Consider the following 17,363-nt stretch of genomic DNA (forward strand, 5'->3'; position numbering starts at 1 on the left):
TTGGAATCAGATAGTCTAGCCTTTGGCTCTGTTGCATAACCTTGGCAAATAACTTATCTGAGCTTTGGTTACCTCATCTATAAAATGGGAATACTAACAAAATTTACCACATGACACGTAAGGTGTCTGGCACATACTATGTTAGCTGTTGTTACATCATCATCCTGCCTGCTGCTAGTTTCACTATCTACCCATCATGAAGAACTTGGACCCTCCATAAAACATTATTCAAATTGCCTAGAAATAGCTTCAAATACTGTATATTCTCCTGGTCCTTCGTAGTTTTCGGACTACAGTTCTGCAGCACATAATGACGTTTTAGTCAACAGTGGAGTGCATGGATAATGGTGGTCCCATGAGATTATAATACCGTATTTGTGCTATAACTTTTCTATGTTTAGATACACAAATACTTAACCATTGTGTTAAAATTAGCTGCAGGATTCAGTACAGAAACGTGCTGTGTAGGTTTGTAGCCTAGGAGTAATATGCTGTACCCACGTAGCCTAGGTAGGTAGTAGGCTGTGTCCTTGTGGTTTGTATAAGTAAGTGTTATACCCTTTGTGTTGTCACCCAAGAATGAAATCACCTCTCAGTGCATTTCTCAGAACATATCTCCATTGTTTAAGTGAAGCATGGCTATACTTTCTCATACCTCATATTATTGAAAGCCTTCTAACCGATTCTGTCTTGGGGTGTCTTGATTCCTCCCATCTAATCCAGATTATAACCTATAGCGACCATTGCTCGCGTTCCGCACACTTGTTCCCCTTTGATCCACTCTGTCCGCATCCTCCCAACATCCCTGCTGCAGTTGCTTATTACTCTTTTTGAAATTCTGTTTCCTTCTCTTTTGTAACATACTTTCCCTACCTCTGTGCCATTCTTTCCGTTTCTTTCATGGTCTCCCTCCCCTAACTGTCCTTTAAATATTAATAGTCAGGCCCATCTGCCACACAACTAATGTGTTTCCCCTTCTTTAAACCCTTTAATAGTTCCCAGTGCCCTGTAAAATAAAGTCCACACTCTTTGACATAACATCCTAGTCTCTAGCTGGCTTCTGCCTTCCTCTCTTTGCCATTTCTCGTCTCCATCTTTATATTCAGCAACATCAAACCCTGTGTACATATTGTTTCTACGATGCCTGTAATTCTACCCTCCCACCCACTTACCCAAACCCAAGAACTGGTCAGTTCTACTCCTCCTTCAGCTCTGCTGTCACCACACTGAGCCTTCTCAATAAGATATGCCTCCTTAGTATTACCACAATATTACATCTTAATTATCTGTGTATATATCTAATTCTCCCACTGTGTTATGAATTTTTTTGAGCATAGGCATATGCTAGTGCAATGCGTGTTATATCACAGGAACTCAGTACACATTGGAAGGAATAAATAATCTTTGCCACCCGTTTGCTGTTTCCTTGTCCATTTCTAGCTACATGACTTTGTCACTTAAAGGAGGGGCAGAGATAAATTGCTAAAGCTACATCTAATTCTGAAATAATTCATTTAATAATTGTTCTAGTTATTCACATTTCTGAAAATCATTTACTTATGAATAAAATAGTGACTGAATATATTTTGCCAGAAAATAATAGCTTGTGAAATGTTATATTAGCTATGGATTTCTCTAAATAATAGGTTTCTAATGTTTATTGGATTAAATTCATATATTGAATTAAGCTTGCTAGTGGAATTTCAGTTCATTAAATATTCACTTGTGACAACTTAGGGCCATAATTTTTTTTTTTTTTTTTTTTTTTTGAGACGGAGTCTCAAGCTGTCACCCTGGGTAGAGTGCTGTGGCATTACAGCTCACAGCAACCTCAAACTCTTGGGCTTAAGTGATTCTCTTGCCTCAGTCTCCCAAGTAGCTCGGCTATTTTTTTTTGTTGTAGTTGTCATTTTTGTTTTAGCTGGCCCAGGCCGGGTTCGAACCTGCCAGCCTCAATGTATATTGCTGGTGTCCTACCCACAGAGCTACAGGTGCTGCCGGGTCATAAAATTTTTTTTTTTTTTTTTGTAGAGACAGAGTCTCACTGTACCGCCCTCAGTAGAGTGCCATGGCGTCACACGGCTCACAGCAACCTCTAACTCTTGGGCTTACGCGATTCTCTTGCCTCAGCCTCCCGAGTAGCTGGGACTACAGGCGCCCGCCACAACGCCTGGCTATTTTTTTGTTGTTGCAGTTTGGCCGGGGCTGGGTTTGAACCTGCCACCCTCGGCATATGGGGCCGGCGCCCTACTCACTGAGCCACAGGCGCCGCCCGAATAAAATTTTTAAATATATATATTTTTTGATTGAACAGACACAAGATGACAGTCTAATCAGAAAATGTGCATTTTACATTTGGGGTCATTACAGTCTTGTCAACATTACAGCTATTCTCAATGGGAAGTAGCCACAGTCATCAAAAAATCTATTTATTTAGTTTTAAAATGTACTAATTCTTTTTTACATTGTAATATGTAGTACACCCACCTCTAAATTTGTATCAATCATTGTTCCATCCGCAATGCTTTGCATATGAAAACATTTGCTGAATGCATGTGTGTCCACACTCAGGCTGCTACTCACAGTGGCCTGCTTTCTACATTCTGACCCCCTCTTCTCTGCTCTTTGTCGTGAACTTCTTACATTTCAAGACTATCTTCTTGACCTAGCATCAAACTAAGCAGAACTGCCTTTTTAAATTTCTTAAGATGGTATTTAAGTGCAGGTGAATAAATTTTTTCTATACAAGTTCTTTGCTCAGCTAACATAAGAGAAATGAAGATAAATTCAAGTAGCTGGATTAGAAGTTTTTCATGTTGTAGATCTTAAGCTTTACATAGTTTTACCAGGAAGGAGGCTTTATACAGAACAGATCATTAGAGAAATTGAGAAGATAGTAAGAAAGGACAAATTTAAACAAAACTGATAATTGATGATAAAATTATTACAAGTATAAAGCTAAGTAGGTTTGTATTGTTTTGTTGTTACATTTTTTAAAACCATATTGTTTAATAAATGTGAAAAATATTTATTTTTAAAGATGATGTGGTTTGGGGGGCCACATAATTGTGTTTGCAGATCTTGCATTACGATGTTTGGTTGAAACCTATGCTGCCAGTTGTGAGGAAAGAAATGAAGAACCTTTAGCCAAACGCGTAAAGAATGATAAAACAGAAAAAGAAATTAACACTTTGGCCAAGGAAGGAAATGAAAAAAATGTCCCAGAGAAGTGGACCCCTGTGGCTGGCATTGTTATTGCACTCTGTTGTCACCACAGGTGTGATTGGAGACATTATGTGGGCAAAGAGTATTTCAGGGCTCTGGGCCTCGGAGCAGTGGAATTCCACTATTTCCAGCGCATGAGTAGTTGGGCGACTTGTGGGATGCGGAAAACAGCTCTGGAAGCCTCAGATAGAACCATGAAGAGGAAAGATAGTCAGAACGATGACCATGAAGAACATGATGATGGAGGATACGGAATCACAGATGACAGCACTGACAGTTTGCCCGGGTAAGTGACTACGTCTGTAATGTGCAGCGCTGAAGGAGAGAGATTATGGCTGTACTTTCCTTTAGGTGACTACTGCCAACAGTTTAGTCGTGGGCATGTATTTATCAGTCTTATTTTAGAATAAGTTAAAATATACACATTTTTACTGTAGCCATAAATAAAATGTGTCTCGGAAGCATGGGACATAGTACCTGATATATTATGCATTATTTAGTAGTCTTTCAATAAACGTAAGTTTATAAAAAATTATTTTTATAAACTTTTCCAAAATTTTAATAGTGTTTTGTGTATATTTATTTGATTTAGGCTTCTTACTGTTGAAGAAAAGAAGAAAATAGGGCATCTTTGTAAATTGCTCATTGACCAAGGTCGAGTCCAGTATTTGCAGCAGAAGGGATTCAGTCCTGCCTTACAGTACTATACAGACCCTCTGGTGTCTTTGGAAAATGTATTGCTTACTGCTTTACCAAATCGTTCTTCACCTCCAGAAGCAACTGCTTAATGGAAAAGAAATTTGAATGATATCTGTCTTCCACCAAAAAAAGAAGTTTTTAATTATATTTTTATATTCACAAAAATATAATTTAAATAGCAGACTATATGAACGTTAAAAAATGCTGTGGCCTCGTTAAACTTTTGGTAATAGCTTTGTTTTTTACTTCAGAGGTCCAAACATGAGAGAATTCACCAAATTCCCAAAGTAATCCTCTTCAGCAGGGCATCTTGAATTATATTATCCATCAATGTTTACAGAGATTGGTAAAGTAGTTGAACAGTTGACTTGGTGATCTGAAACACACATAATACATCAACATCATATTAAGTTTCTATTTGTATTAATTATGGAAATTCATTTTCTTTTGATACTGTTCAGTATTTTTTATTTATCAAGTTCAAAACGTGATGATTAATTGTCAGTTTGTAACAAGGGCTAATTGGAGAATTTGGCTTATGTGTGGATTTTTTTCCCATGCAGATCTGGCAAGGACAGTTGTAATATACTCACATGCAAACAAATTCAGAGATGTTCACAGTCCTTGAAATCACCTTAAGGTTTCAAGAGCCATACCTGTTTTAATATCAGAATTTGTCCGTGACAAACACCAAAATTGAGGAGATGTTTTCAAAGAAAAAGATTATTTCACTTTTCACTTCATTTTTTTGTTGGATAATTATCTAGTTAGAACTTACAAAAAGATACTTGTAAGCATAATTCACAAATTAAGTTTGAAATTTACAAATAACTTTGAAATTAATTATATCTTTTATCAGGTCATCTTTTACATATAAGTACGAACAGCTTATATGTAAAGAGTATTTCAGGGCTCTGGGCCTCGGAGCAGTGGAATACGCCTTCATACTTACGGCTTGGGAAAATGTTATGGAATCAAGTGGAAATTAGATAATGAAACCAAAATTTTCTCACATTTAGGCCTTATTTAACTCATGAGTGATTTCTATGCACAAGCAAATATTAAACCAAACACACAGTAGGACTGTTATTCTCTTCCATGTCTTATCCGTGATTTTTTCTGCCTGTATTTGTAAAAATTGTCTTAATTGTTGATACATTTTCCAAAACAGAGATCCAGAATTACTGATTTTAGATATTATAATGATAAGTGCAGATTACGTGCATTGTTACATAAGAGACTTGCCCATTTTTCATTCCTGACTTCAGTTTGATCTCATTACGTTTTGTCAAATCGTCTAGGTCCAGATTCCCACACTACTGCTGCTCAGTTATGTGTCCGGAGGCATGCTACTTAGTCTCTTTGTGCCTCAGTTTCCTCCTCTTGAAACGGGAGTGAGGGTAACAATAACGCCTACCTCACAGCTGTTGTGAGCATCAAATGAGGTAACATGAGTAAAATGCACAGAGGAAGTAGTCAATAAACATTAGCTAGTCATAGCAGTGGTAGGAATTAATGAATCTATTTTTAATATCATAAGCAAGCTTTGATTTTATTATCTCTTTAAGTTTGTTAATGTTTTTGTCTCGTTACAAGTTTTATGTCAAATACTATTAAGGTAGTTTTATTACTTTTTTAAGTTAATTACTTATACCCCCCAATCAAGAGAATGTAAACGAAGATAATACATCATTCAATAATTAACCTTATTTATTTTGTCAGGCAATGCTATAATAACGATTTGTGTTATAAAATTTGTTTTGCATCATTCAACAATTTGTGCCCATAAATAAAGTATATTCTACAACAGGATCCCTGTAATGGCTGCTTCCTGGAGTAACAGGCTGTCAGGTGGAACCTGTTAGCCTTAGCGTTTAGAGCTCTAGGAAGGGAAAATTTCAAGTCAGATAGAATTACACATATACCATGTCTTTGGAATCTTCAGCCCTCAAGATCCTAACACCATGGCCTCAGAGTGAACATAATCGCTCTTAGTCCTCATTTCACGCTTTTTTGGCACTGCCTGTTGGTTGAAGCAGTGAAAGTCAGAGGTGCAGTCACTTTCTTGTCAGCTGACGTTCGCAGCTTTCCCGACTTCTGTGCTTTCGTGGGAGGATATGCGTGGGAGAGCAATGGACACCTTGAAAACTTTTCTGCTATTAAAGCTAAAGCTGAGCTTTGGTGTCTGAAAGTTTCCAAGAAATGGTAAATAAGGCAGTTTCATATGTTTAGTTGTCTCGCTTAAAAAGGGAACAAATTGAGGATGAATGTGGTGGATCACACCTGTAATTCTAGCACTGTAGGAGGCCAAGGCAGGAGGTTCTATTGGGGTCAGGAGTTCGAGACCAGCTGAGCAAGAGTGAGAACCTGTCTCTACTAAAAATAGAAAAATTTCCTGGGCAAAAATTTTCCAGAAGGATTGCTTGAGCCCAGGAGTTTGAGGTTGCTGTGAGCCAGGCTGAGGCCATGGCAGTCTAACTCAGGCAACAGAGCAAAACTGTCTCAAGAAAAAGTGGCAAATGGGTATACATAAATGGGGGAAAAATGTTTTCTTTACAAGTAGTGTACTGAAAAATGCAACTTATCATTTGTATTTGCTGACTAGAAAGGGAGTCAAAGAAGTAAACGGGTTGAGATTTACATATGTAACATTTCACAGTTTTTATATTTTCAAAGCACATGAAACACGAAGTGGAAGCTTTTCCCCAGAATCCTAGGAAATTGCCATTGTTGCATTACACTCGCTCCCCCCTGAATGTTGAGGAGTCTTTTCTCCATACTTTTACCAGGTTTTTGTTTTATCGCTCAAGTTAATATTGTATTTAGATATCAAAGCCAAAAATTGAAACTTTCATCCTTGGGGGAAAAATTTTTAGAAAAATGTATCTAATATTGAAAGGGAAAAAAGATTTAACGTAAAAAAATCCTTTATATTGACATCGAAATGGAAAAGAGATCTAATGAGAAAAACCAAACCTTTCTTTTCAATAACTGAACAACAGTCCCATGGGGCATGGTGAGAAGTGCTGTATTAAAGATAAACCCAATACGTTGTAAAAAACAAATCTCTACAACGAGTATTAATCTGATCTTAATTATATTTCATAACATACACATACACACTCAAGAACTACCATACTGGTATAGTGCTGTGACCCATTTAGCTCAATGATGTGTTTCTGACCATGGTACCAAGTACCACCACATGGGAAGGTAAGCTTGTCCTTCAGCATGCCATCCATATGTCAAGATTATTATTTTTCCAACCTTGTTTATCTTCACATATAGTGAGAAAGTGACTGTGTGGGATATCCATATAGCTATTTCTTGACCTGCAGAATTTCAACTTCAGCAAACCCCTTCTTGAACTTTAGATGCATCTACCCTGTTTCCCTGAAAATAAGACATCCTCCAAAAATAAGACCTACTCACAGGAAAGATAAGACGTCCCCTGAAAATAAGACCTAGCGCATCTTTGGGAGCACACGTTAATATAAGACACTGTCTTATTTTCAGGGAAACAGGGTACTAGCGTTTTTAAACCTTTCTTATCTCACAGCACACTTGGCCCTATAGTTGAACTTCTGTGGCACATTTAAATTATGTTGATTTAAAAAAAAGTAAAACAAAAGAATATACTGAGGCCGAGGCAGGTGAATTGCCTGAGCTCGGTAGTTCAAGACCAGTCTGAGCTAGGGCAAGACCCCATCTCTAAAAATAGCCGGGCATTATTGTGGACGCCTATAGTCCCAGCTACTCAGGAGGTTGAGGCAAGAGGACTGCTTGAGCCCAACAGTTTGCTTTGAGGTTGCTGTGAACTATGATGCCACAGCACTCTACCAAGGGTGACAAAATAGACTCTGTCTCAAAAAAGAAAAAAAAAAAATACTGTGCTTTGAACTACTTTCAAAGATAATTTAATTAATGATCTTTAAAAATTTTCACAGCACACCTAAGATGCTCTCGTAGCACACTGCTTGAAAATCACTGCTCTACAATAACTGCTTCTTACGTGTCCCGCAGGTTCATGAAATTTACTGTTAACATACCTGCTTTTGCCACTTGATTCTGCCCACCAAACCAGCCTCTGTACTTACTCTTTCTCCATCTTAGCACCACCATTCATCTCGTTGCTTTAACAAAACTGGGATTCATTTTGAACTCCTCCCTTTTCTTATCTTCATTCAGTTATCAGTTCTGTCTCCTATTTGTCTTTTATGTATTAATTCTTTGCTTTCCGACACCAGGCCCCAAACTTACAACTTTTTGATACTTGTCTTCTCCCAGGCTGTCCTCCAAGCTCCTTCCTCTGTGACCTTGCTACAATAGATCTAATCACCATTTCCTAAACAACTTCCTCTGAGGTTTTCTTGCTGAAAAACTCATTGCTTAGATTATACTCAAATTTTTTCAAAGTAACTATTTGTTACACTGAGTTGAACTAAAATCTACATTTCAAATCAGAAGAGTTATGCACGTAGCAAAAGGTCGTTCTCATTTTAATGAATTATAAAACCATGATTTCTATTATCATAGTATCATGTCTTTGTTTTTTAACAGGAATGCTTTCTTTTTAAAAAGTTCAAAATTATCAGAGACTGAAATCTATATAGAAAAACCTCACATTTCAACTCTTGGCTTAAAATCTGCTAGCTGGGCGTGGTGGTGCATGTCTAGAGTCCTAGCTATTCTGGAGGCTGAGGCAGGAGGCTTGCTTAAGTCTGTGAGTTCAAGGATGCAGTACATTATGACTGCACTTGTGAATGGCCTTTGCACTCCAGCCTGGACAATAACAAACCCTGTCTCTTTAAAAAATATGTGTATATATACATGTTCTAATATTTTTCATTCCTAGGTAAAATGGTTTGTGCTGTTTGTGAATTGTAGGAAAAGAGGCAATGTCAGGGAAGGTCAATTCATGCCTTGACAGATGTGTGTGGCAAGCTGGTAGAATGAGGTAGTGGAGCTTTAAGAATCACATCTTTGGGCGATGCCTGTGGCTCAAGGGAGTAGGGCGCTGGACGGGGCGGGTTCAAACCCAGCCCGGGCCAAAAACTGCAAAAAAAAGAATCACATCTTCATGGGTTGTGCAGAAGCTTAGCAAAAGAATTTATTTCTTGACTCCACTTGAAAGACTGAATCTCTTTACCACCTCTCTCCACTTTTTTCCTTCCCACAATACTGACCAAGAGAAAAGAAACTGACAGAAAAGGCAACATGAAATGAGGAATTAACAGAAAGATAGAAGTTAATTATATTCACATTCTTCTACTAAAAAAGAATAATCTGTTTTACACACCTACCTGCTCTTCTCCGTGACTCCTGTATGTACATGTGCATAAACTGAAGGCCAAATAATTCCCGTTCCTCCTCCTCCTCTGTGCTTTCACTGGGAGGAAGCGTGACTTCCAGTCTCAGCGGATTGTCTCTGAAGTTGACAAACCTAACAGTTCACAAGAAGAAAGTATTTTTATAGGTGCCTTAGAATGTACACTTACTTTTCTAGAGAAAGATCAAATGATAATACACTAAATTACTCTTTTTTAACAGGTTTCAATAACTGAACATCTTGGTGTGGGATTGTGATATATCTTAAGAATCTTTTTAAGTTTCTTTGCTAGAAGGAAAGCATGATTAACATGACACAGTTTACTTTTAAGAGTAATTTTAATGCATCATAAATATACAATTAATGCTATGAACTTAATTTCTGCTTGTTTGTAGACCTGTGTCTTATTTATCATTAGTAATTGAATAAATGAATGAATGTTTGTGGATGTTGGGTGTTTTGGTGTGTATTCACTATGACAGGAGATTAAATTTTGAAATAAAAATACTTTAGAGAGTTTCAGTAGTAATTAGCAAAAAGTTGTACCTACTCTCTGTCAGTACCATTTGCTTGTGTCCATTTGTAGTTATTTAGAAGGAAAATAATTACTTTTATGCTTTTGATTTTCATATTATAAAATAGGTTTGTTAGCTACATAATTTCATGAAAATGTCACTTTTTTTTTCTTTTTTTTTTTTTTTTTTTTTTTTTTGGTTTTTGGCCGGGGCTGTGTTTGAACCCACCACCTCCAGCATATGGGACCGGCGCCCTACTCCTTGAGCCACAGGCACCGCCCACTTTTTTTTTTTTTTTATTTTATTTTTTGGTTGTAGTTGTCATTGTTGCTTGGCGACCTGGGCTGGATTTGAACCTGCCACCTCTGGTTTATGTGGCCAGTGCCCTATACGCTTGAGCTACAGACGCCAAGCCTCTTTTCTGTTGTTGTTTTTTTGTTTGTTTGTTTTTTTGAGACAGAGTCTCACCGTGTCGCCCTTGGTAGAATGCCATGGCATCACAGCTCACAGCAATGTCAAACTCTTGTGCTTAAGCCATTCTCTTGTGTCAGCCTCCCAAGTGGCTGGGACTACCTGCCACAACGCCCACCTATTTTTTGTTTTTGTTGTTGTTGTTGTCATTGTTGTTTAGCAGGCTCAGGCCAGGTTTGAACCAGCAAATCCCCATGCATGTGGCCAGCGCCCTAACCACTGAACTACAGGCGCCGAGCCGAAAATGTCACATTTCTTAAAGTTGATACATGCCCATGCTGCTTTAGTTTCAAAGCTGCTTTCTAGAATAATTCACACCACTATTACATGAAGTCTATTCATCCAGTTATAGAATTTCACCATAGAAAAAGTTTTTTTTAAATGTACCCATTCATATAAATGAGAATGCATATTTATTAATAACAATCTCAGCATTACTTTGTTCTGTGGCCAAAAAGAAACATGTCAGTTTTGTATCTACAGCTCTTTACCTCAGGTTTGCCATTTCTTCCATGCATACTGGAATATCTTGCAGTTTATTGTTGCTGAGAACAAGGGTACCCAGTTTATTCATTTTGCTAATTGTTTCTGGCAAGCATGTTAATTCATTCCGCTGCAGCCATAATGTATGTAGACTTTGCATTCTGAAAAATTAGAAGAGGTTTCTGCAATTAATCACACATAGTATGAAAACCTTGGTTCTTATTATGTTAAAAATCAAAGAAATAACATCTTTTACATCTCCTTTAACCAGTGTACTTACTGAATTAACTGGCTTCACATTACCTGATTATTAGGGAAACCAGATCAGGGAGTTAATCTCTACTCTCCTATCACATTAGAGGTAGAAATGAAATCAGTGTATTCTAGAATTCTTCGCTATTCTCATAGGATTTCTGAAAGACTTGCTGTAAATGTTATCTAATCTGAGTTGGAGTCTTAAGAGAAAAATCAAATTATTAATTTATGCATATGCCTGTTTAGGGGAAGGCAGTATGTATAATGGTTAACAGTATGGATTCTGGGGCCAGGCTGCCTAGATTCAAATCCTAGTTTGGCCACTTAACTAATGGTGGCCTTGGGCAACAAGTTAGCTAACATCTCTGTGTGTTAGTTTCTTCATTTATTTGTAAAGCTCAGAGAAGTACCTGGCATGTGCTAATCAATGTTGTTAATTGGGGCATATTCTTGTTAATTTCTTAAAGTCAGATAGCCACTTTTCCTCTCCCAAAATCCTCTTTCTTACTTGGAATAAATGAAAATATTATTTTAAAACATAGCGTATTTCAAACCAAATGGACCTATTGTGATTGATTACGCTTGGGATTCTCTTTGTCTAGCTTGTTATTTCTTATTATTCGTAAGTGGTTTCAAGACATTTGTCAGTAGCATAAAAAGTTATTTTACCTTTCTATAGTATCGGGAAGTTGTTCAAGTCTGTTGCTTCCCATGTCTAACCACTCAAGGGCAGGCATGTTCAACACGGCAGAAGGGATTGTAGTAAAGTGGTTCATACTCAAATCAAGGTGAGTAAGTTTTAACAGACTGCCAAGCTGAAGAGGAAAGCAAGGTTTTTTAAAATAAATGTGCACAATGTAAATTACAAGTTTGAATCACATTGGTAAAACAGATATTTTATATCTAAGGATTGTTCACACTATACTTGAGCTTTAGTCATAGTACTCCACAACAAATTAAAATAAAAACACAGTCCTAGTTAATTTGGGAGGCTGAAATGGGAGGATCCCTTGAGTCCAGGAGTTGGAGACTAGCCTGAGCAACTTGGTGAGACCTTCATTTTGAAACTAAACAAACAAAAAGCTAAATAACCTCTAGAGAAATAGGAGACTCCCTCATAGAAAGTTCCTCTGTTCAAAGAAAATTTATGTTCCAAAATACCAGGTTCTAGGGTTTATAGAACCTTCCTTGCAAATTTTTTTTTTCTGAGAGCAAATACTTGTTCTTATGTTTTTTGTTTTGTTTTGAGGCAGAGTCTCACTATGGCGCCCTTGGTAGAGTGCAGTGGCGTCACAACTCACAGCAACCTCAAACTCTTAGTCTTAAGCGATTCTCTTGCCTCAGCCTCCCAATTAGCTGGGACTATAGGCACCCGCCACAATGCCCAGCTATTTTTGTTGTTGCAGTTGTCATTGTTGTTTAACTGGCCTGGGCCAGGTTCGAAGCCACCAGCCTGGGTATATATGGCTGGCAGCCTACCCACTGAGTCACAGGTGCTGCCTCTTATATTTTCCAGTACTTGAGAATTAGATGAGAAAACGCAAGACTTTAAAATAATAAATAATAATAATAATAAAATAATTGTCTTTATTGAACCTTTCTGTCTAACAATTTATTTATTTATTTATTTATTTTAAAGGCGGGGGGGGGGAGTTATTTATTTATTTTTTTTTGGTTTTTTGGCCAGGGCTGGGTTTGAACCTGCCACCTCCGGCATATGGGACCGGCGCCCTACTCCTTGAGCCACAGGCGCCGCCCTCTGTCTAACAATTTAAATACATTATCTTAATCATCAAATTGGCGGCGTAGTAATTCTATTTTTATATGCAATAAACAATCAAAAATTATTAAGATTAATAAAACAATAGTGTGGTCAGCTTAAAAAAGAAAATGTATTGATATGAATGTGCCTACAATAGGCTCCTTGCTTCCTCTCCCAGGGTAGCGCCTGTTCTGAACTTGATAGCTATCATTGCCATGTGTGTTTTTTTATATTTTTGTTGTTATATATAATAGTAAGCTGCCCAGGCTAGAGTGCAATGGTGTCGTTGTAGCTCACAGCAATCTCAAACTTCCTGGGCCAGAGTGATCCTCCTGCTTCAGCTTCTCAAGGAGCTGGGACTAAAGGCACGTGCCACTAGGCCTGGCTAATTTTTTTTTTCTTATAGAAATCGAGTCTCATTATGTTGTTCGGGCTGGTCTTGAACTCCTGGCCTAAAGTGATCTTCTCACCTCAGCCTCCCAAAGTGCCAGGATTACAGGGATATGCCACCATGCCCAGCCTGTATTTCTGTATATATTGCTACTATACACATACGCTTTCATAAAATTTAGTATGTTATGTTTTTGTTTGTTTGTTTGTTTTGTGATTTTTGGCCTGGGCTGGGTTTGAACCCACCACCTCCGGCATATGGGACCGGCACCCTACTCCTTGAGCCACAGGCGCCGCCCTATGTTATGTTTTTTAAATTTAAGGATTCTTATACCATACTTATGTTTAACTTGCTTTTTTCTCTCAAGATCAGTTTTTAAGTGTGTTCATGTTGATGCGTATAGTTCTAGTTTATTCATTTTACAATATCTATTTAATTATCAGTGTTTTCTACCCCCAGTCTGAGAATGCTATGAGTACATAAACTGTCCACAATTATACCTTTAATTAGTGGATAATTCTGGCTATCCACCAAGTGCGGTCAATGTCACTGTTTTCGTTGTATGGATATAATGGCTCAGACAGGTCATGTAACTGGAAATGATAGAGCCACAATGTGAATTCAAGTTTTTATGGATCTGTAGTCACAAAATTTCTTCCCTCTTTTAACATAAAATCCTAGTGAAAGTTTCAAGTTGTGAGAATTTAATTAACTTATTTTAAAAACTCCATTTAGTTAGGAAGGTTCCGTGTTTTATTTCTGTCTCAGGGCATGTTCAGATTCTTACTACAACATTTCCACCTCCTGAAATACACAGTGGTTTGTAGGTAGTGCAGAAAAGCAGGAGTGTTCCTTCTAGTAGATGGTGCTGTGTCTCCAGCTTCAGAAGTCAAGCTATGAATAAAGCACTTTTTCAAAATCTGCTGTTAGACTTTGGGAATTTTCAAATGATTCAGAATAAAGTATAAAAGGATCTCTTTTACATTAGTGTATAGGGATATGCTCATGTCTATACCATGTGTCACTGTAATAATTGAGGGATGAGTCTCCAATTGCTGGTTTCTCAATAGTTTTGATTTTAGAAGATTGAAAAGATAATAAAGCTATTACAACATAATAGTCCTAATTTTGCATATGTGAAAACTGAGACCTAGTTACATAAAGTGGTGTATCCACATAGCTACTTAGAGGCCACACTTTTGGAATTAATCCTGGGCTCAAGATCTCAGTTCAGTATTAGTTTCGCACACACTTTCAGGTAAAGACTGGTTAATAGACATGCACAAATTCACGTAGCTTTTATAGTGACAAAGGCAGCACTAGAAATAAAATCACGTGAAGTAGAAATAAAATATTTGTTTGCCCTCTTTTAAGTGCAAGAAATTATTTATGTGATCATTTTTATTGTATGCAAGGATATATACAGGGTGTCCAAAAAGTTCATGTGCAATTTTAAATAGCTATAAATTTTAAATTGCATACAAACTTTATGGACACCCAGTATTTCATTTAGTGGAACCATAAGATGAACTACATAATGTACACACTGTTTTATTCGTAAGAGCGACAGGAATTGGTAATGTTAACTAGGGGGTTCAGAAAAAAAAGTCTGACATACTCATCAGGGTAAAGTGAGAGAAGGGAATAGTCTTTCTCTTGTATTTATTTATTTTTATTATTTTTCTTTTGCCTTGTAAAGTCATTCTTTTCCAAGGAAAAGCACCATAGAAATTTCCTTTGCTGATTATAAGAGCATTAATTATGTTTGAAAAGTTATACAAATGTCTTATCTTTATATGATCAATTTTATTTGACCAATTACAAAACATTCATAACAAATCAAAGTTTGATGGCATTTCAATTGTATTGCCTTACTTTTATTTGATAGACTGTAGGAAGCTAGCAAGAAATACATTTTATGTAAGATTTTGTTTTACACTTCATTCTATAAATACCAACTAGTAAACAAAAGAGTTTTTCTATCACCACACTGTCTATGCTTTATGATAATCATTTATTCGTTCAAAAAGCATTTATTAAGTTAACCTAGGCTCTGCTCTCAATTCTAAGAATATAAATTAAACTGTGGCATTCAAGATCAGTCTAGTCAACAAATAAGATCAGCACTATGCATAATAATAGAAGGATCTTTTGCACTAAATAGATCTTTCTCCCACCTTGGTCTCCCCAAGTGCTAGGGTGCAGGCATGAGTCATGTTGCCAGTCCTCTAATCTTTCTCTAATTAAAATTCTACATTCTGCACTTTAGGCCGTGCGAGGTGGCTCACGCTTGTAATCCTAGCACTGTGGGAGGCCTAGGCGGGTGGATTGCCTGAGCTCACGGGTTCAGGACCAGCCTGAGCAAGAGCGAAACCCCTGAAAATAGCTGGGCGCTGTAGCAGGCACCTATAGTCTCAGCAACTCAGGAGACTGATGCAAGAGAACTGCATGAGCCCAGGAGTTTGAGGTTGCTGTGAACTATGACACCATGGCATTCTACCAAGGGTGACAAAGTGAGACTATCTCAAAAAAAAAAAAAAAAACCTCCACATTATACCATAATAAAAGGCAGTGGTTTTCACTAAACATTTTTTCCCTGAAATAAAATCCATAGAATTTCCTATTTTTATTGTTAACAATGACACAATTGAGAAATAAACTATTAGCAGATGGAAAATAACATGTAGGCATTTATGTCTTCCTGACCTCTTGTGGAAGATCACATATATCTCTGTTAACTGCCAGTTCCAGTTTCTCCAAGCTGGCACAGTGGCTTAGTTCTTTGGGGACAGTCTTGATTTTGTTGTAGCTAAGAATCAGTTCCTGAAGTTTAGTTAGCAATCCTACAAAAAAAATGACATACACTAGAGAGGAGGTGGATATAAAATAATGTTTCCAGTTATCAAGTATTACAGCATAACTTACTTGCCAGTTTTGTACTGACAAATTCATAGTTCTTAGTTTCTTCCTTTTTCCCAGTCTGTGTCCTGCCTCTTTTTTAAACAAGGAACAGGTCTGTCACTGTTACCGGCACAAGCAAAACAAACATGTTCATTTGTGTCATCGGGAGCAATTTTCAATTTAGGTATCTTTTTCCCCGTTTGAGGAATCTTTTTATTTTTTCTTTCCTGCCTTCACTCTGTTCTAAGAATAGCTGAATCAGAAATATTGTTTCCAGAATCTATAGAGTATTTCCAAAGAGGCTCTTCTCACAATGAAATCTCATTTTGAATCACCTCAATTTAAAATCTCATTTTAAATCTAGAAGCTCAGATCTGGAAACTTCAATTTAGATTGTATGTTTAAAATATTCTCAAGACTCAGAGATATATAAAGAGATATTTATTGTATGTATCAAAAAAAATTTCAATGAAAAGCACGTCTGCAGGTAGGAAAAAATGGCTCAGGAATACAAGCAATCTTCCTTACCAATTCCTCGAGGTATCTCTGAAATTGTGTTTCGAGATAAATCTAACACAATGAGGTTCTGGAATCTTCCAATGAATTCAGGAATTTTCAGCAGACCAGTTCTATGGAGTTGCCATTCTTGTAGCTGATTCAGTCTCAGTAGAGAAGAAGGGAGGGTCTAAACTCAAGTACAAGAAATGTCAGTCACTGTATTACTTAGATTTTAGCATCATGCCGCACTGTAATTTGATATTTGCTTGTCAAAGCACTTTAGAATATGTTTTCCTTAATAGGTTACCTTTTCGAGTACTTTATGTTAGTTCCAAGTTTTAAGATGTTAGGTTGTTTTGTTGGGTTTTGGGCTAAACTTAAAAGCCCCAACATAGTACAATAAACAATAATAATGTACCTTGGTCAATAGTACATACACATAGCAGTATGTCCTAATGACTCTGTTAGATGGTATTACGTTTTCCTAAAGTAAATATGCTACTGAAAACAGGACTATCCAAAAGAATCATTTTAGTCAATAATTCAAACTGGGCTCCGTGCCTGTAGCTCAGCAGGTAGGGTGCCAGCCACATACACTGGAGCTGGTGGGTTCGAATCCAGCCCAGACCTACCAAACAACAATGACAACTATAACAACAAAATAGCCAGGCATTGTGGCAGGTGCCTGTAGTTTAGCTACTTGGGAGGCTGAGGTAAGAGAATTGCTTAAGCCCAAGAGTTGGAGGTTGCTGTGAGCTGTGATGCCACAGTACTCTGCTCAGGACGACAGCTTCAGACTGCCTCAAAAAGGAAAAAAAAAATTTTTTTTCAAAC

General features: G+C 37.3%; 2 protein-coding genes across 6 annotated transcripts in view; one reads left to right on the plus strand and one right to left on the minus strand.

Annotated features, from left to right (window-relative positions):
* TRMT13 (tRNA methyltransferase 13 homolog) overlaps positions 1-17,363 on the plus strand; it is a 71,511-nt gene that overhangs the window by 23,241 nt on the left and 30,907 nt on the right. The window contains exons 10-11 of one of the 4 annotated variants that reach the window (XM_053592094.1): positions 3,079-3,511; positions 3,818-5,736. The exons of 1 other annotated variant lie outside the window; for it this stretch is intronic. In XM_053592094.1, coding sequence (XP_053448069.1) covers positions 3,079-3,511; positions 3,818-4,013 — 629 coding nt within the window. In that variant the 3' untranslated portion in view covers positions 4,014-5,736. Of the gene's footprint in view, positions 1-3,078; positions 3,512-3,817; positions 5,737-17,363 lie in introns of those variants that run through there. 2 more of the 4 variants (XM_053592095.1, XM_053592096.1) reach the window with 2 other exon arrangements.
* The window catches only part of LRRC39 (leucine rich repeat containing 39), a 31,150-nt gene continuing 17,828 nt past the window's right edge, over positions 4,042-17,363 (minus strand). Inside the window, exons 4-9 of one of the 2 annotated variants that reach the window (XM_053592105.1) lie at positions 16,560-16,716; positions 15,837-15,973; positions 11,647-11,792; positions 10,731-10,883; positions 9,228-9,367; positions 4,042-4,300 (exon numbers count right to left, since the gene is read on the minus strand). In XM_053592105.1, coding sequence (XP_053448080.1) covers positions 4,245-4,300; positions 9,228-9,367; positions 10,731-10,883; positions 11,647-11,792; positions 15,837-15,973; positions 16,560-16,716 — 789 coding nt within the window. In that variant the 3' untranslated portion in view covers positions 4,042-4,244. Of the gene's footprint in view, positions 4,301-9,223; positions 9,368-10,730; positions 10,884-11,646; positions 11,793-15,836; positions 15,974-16,559; positions 16,717-17,363 lie in introns of both variants that reach the window. The other variant, XM_053592106.1, reaches the window with a different exon arrangement.

The sequence above is a fragment of the Nycticebus coucang genome, chromosome 5 (assembly GCF_027406575.1).
Source record: "Nycticebus coucang isolate mNycCou1 chromosome 5, mNycCou1.pri, whole genome shotgun sequence".
NCBI classification, from domain to species: domain Eukaryota; kingdom Metazoa; phylum Chordata; class Mammalia; order Primates; family Lorisidae; genus Nycticebus; species Nycticebus coucang.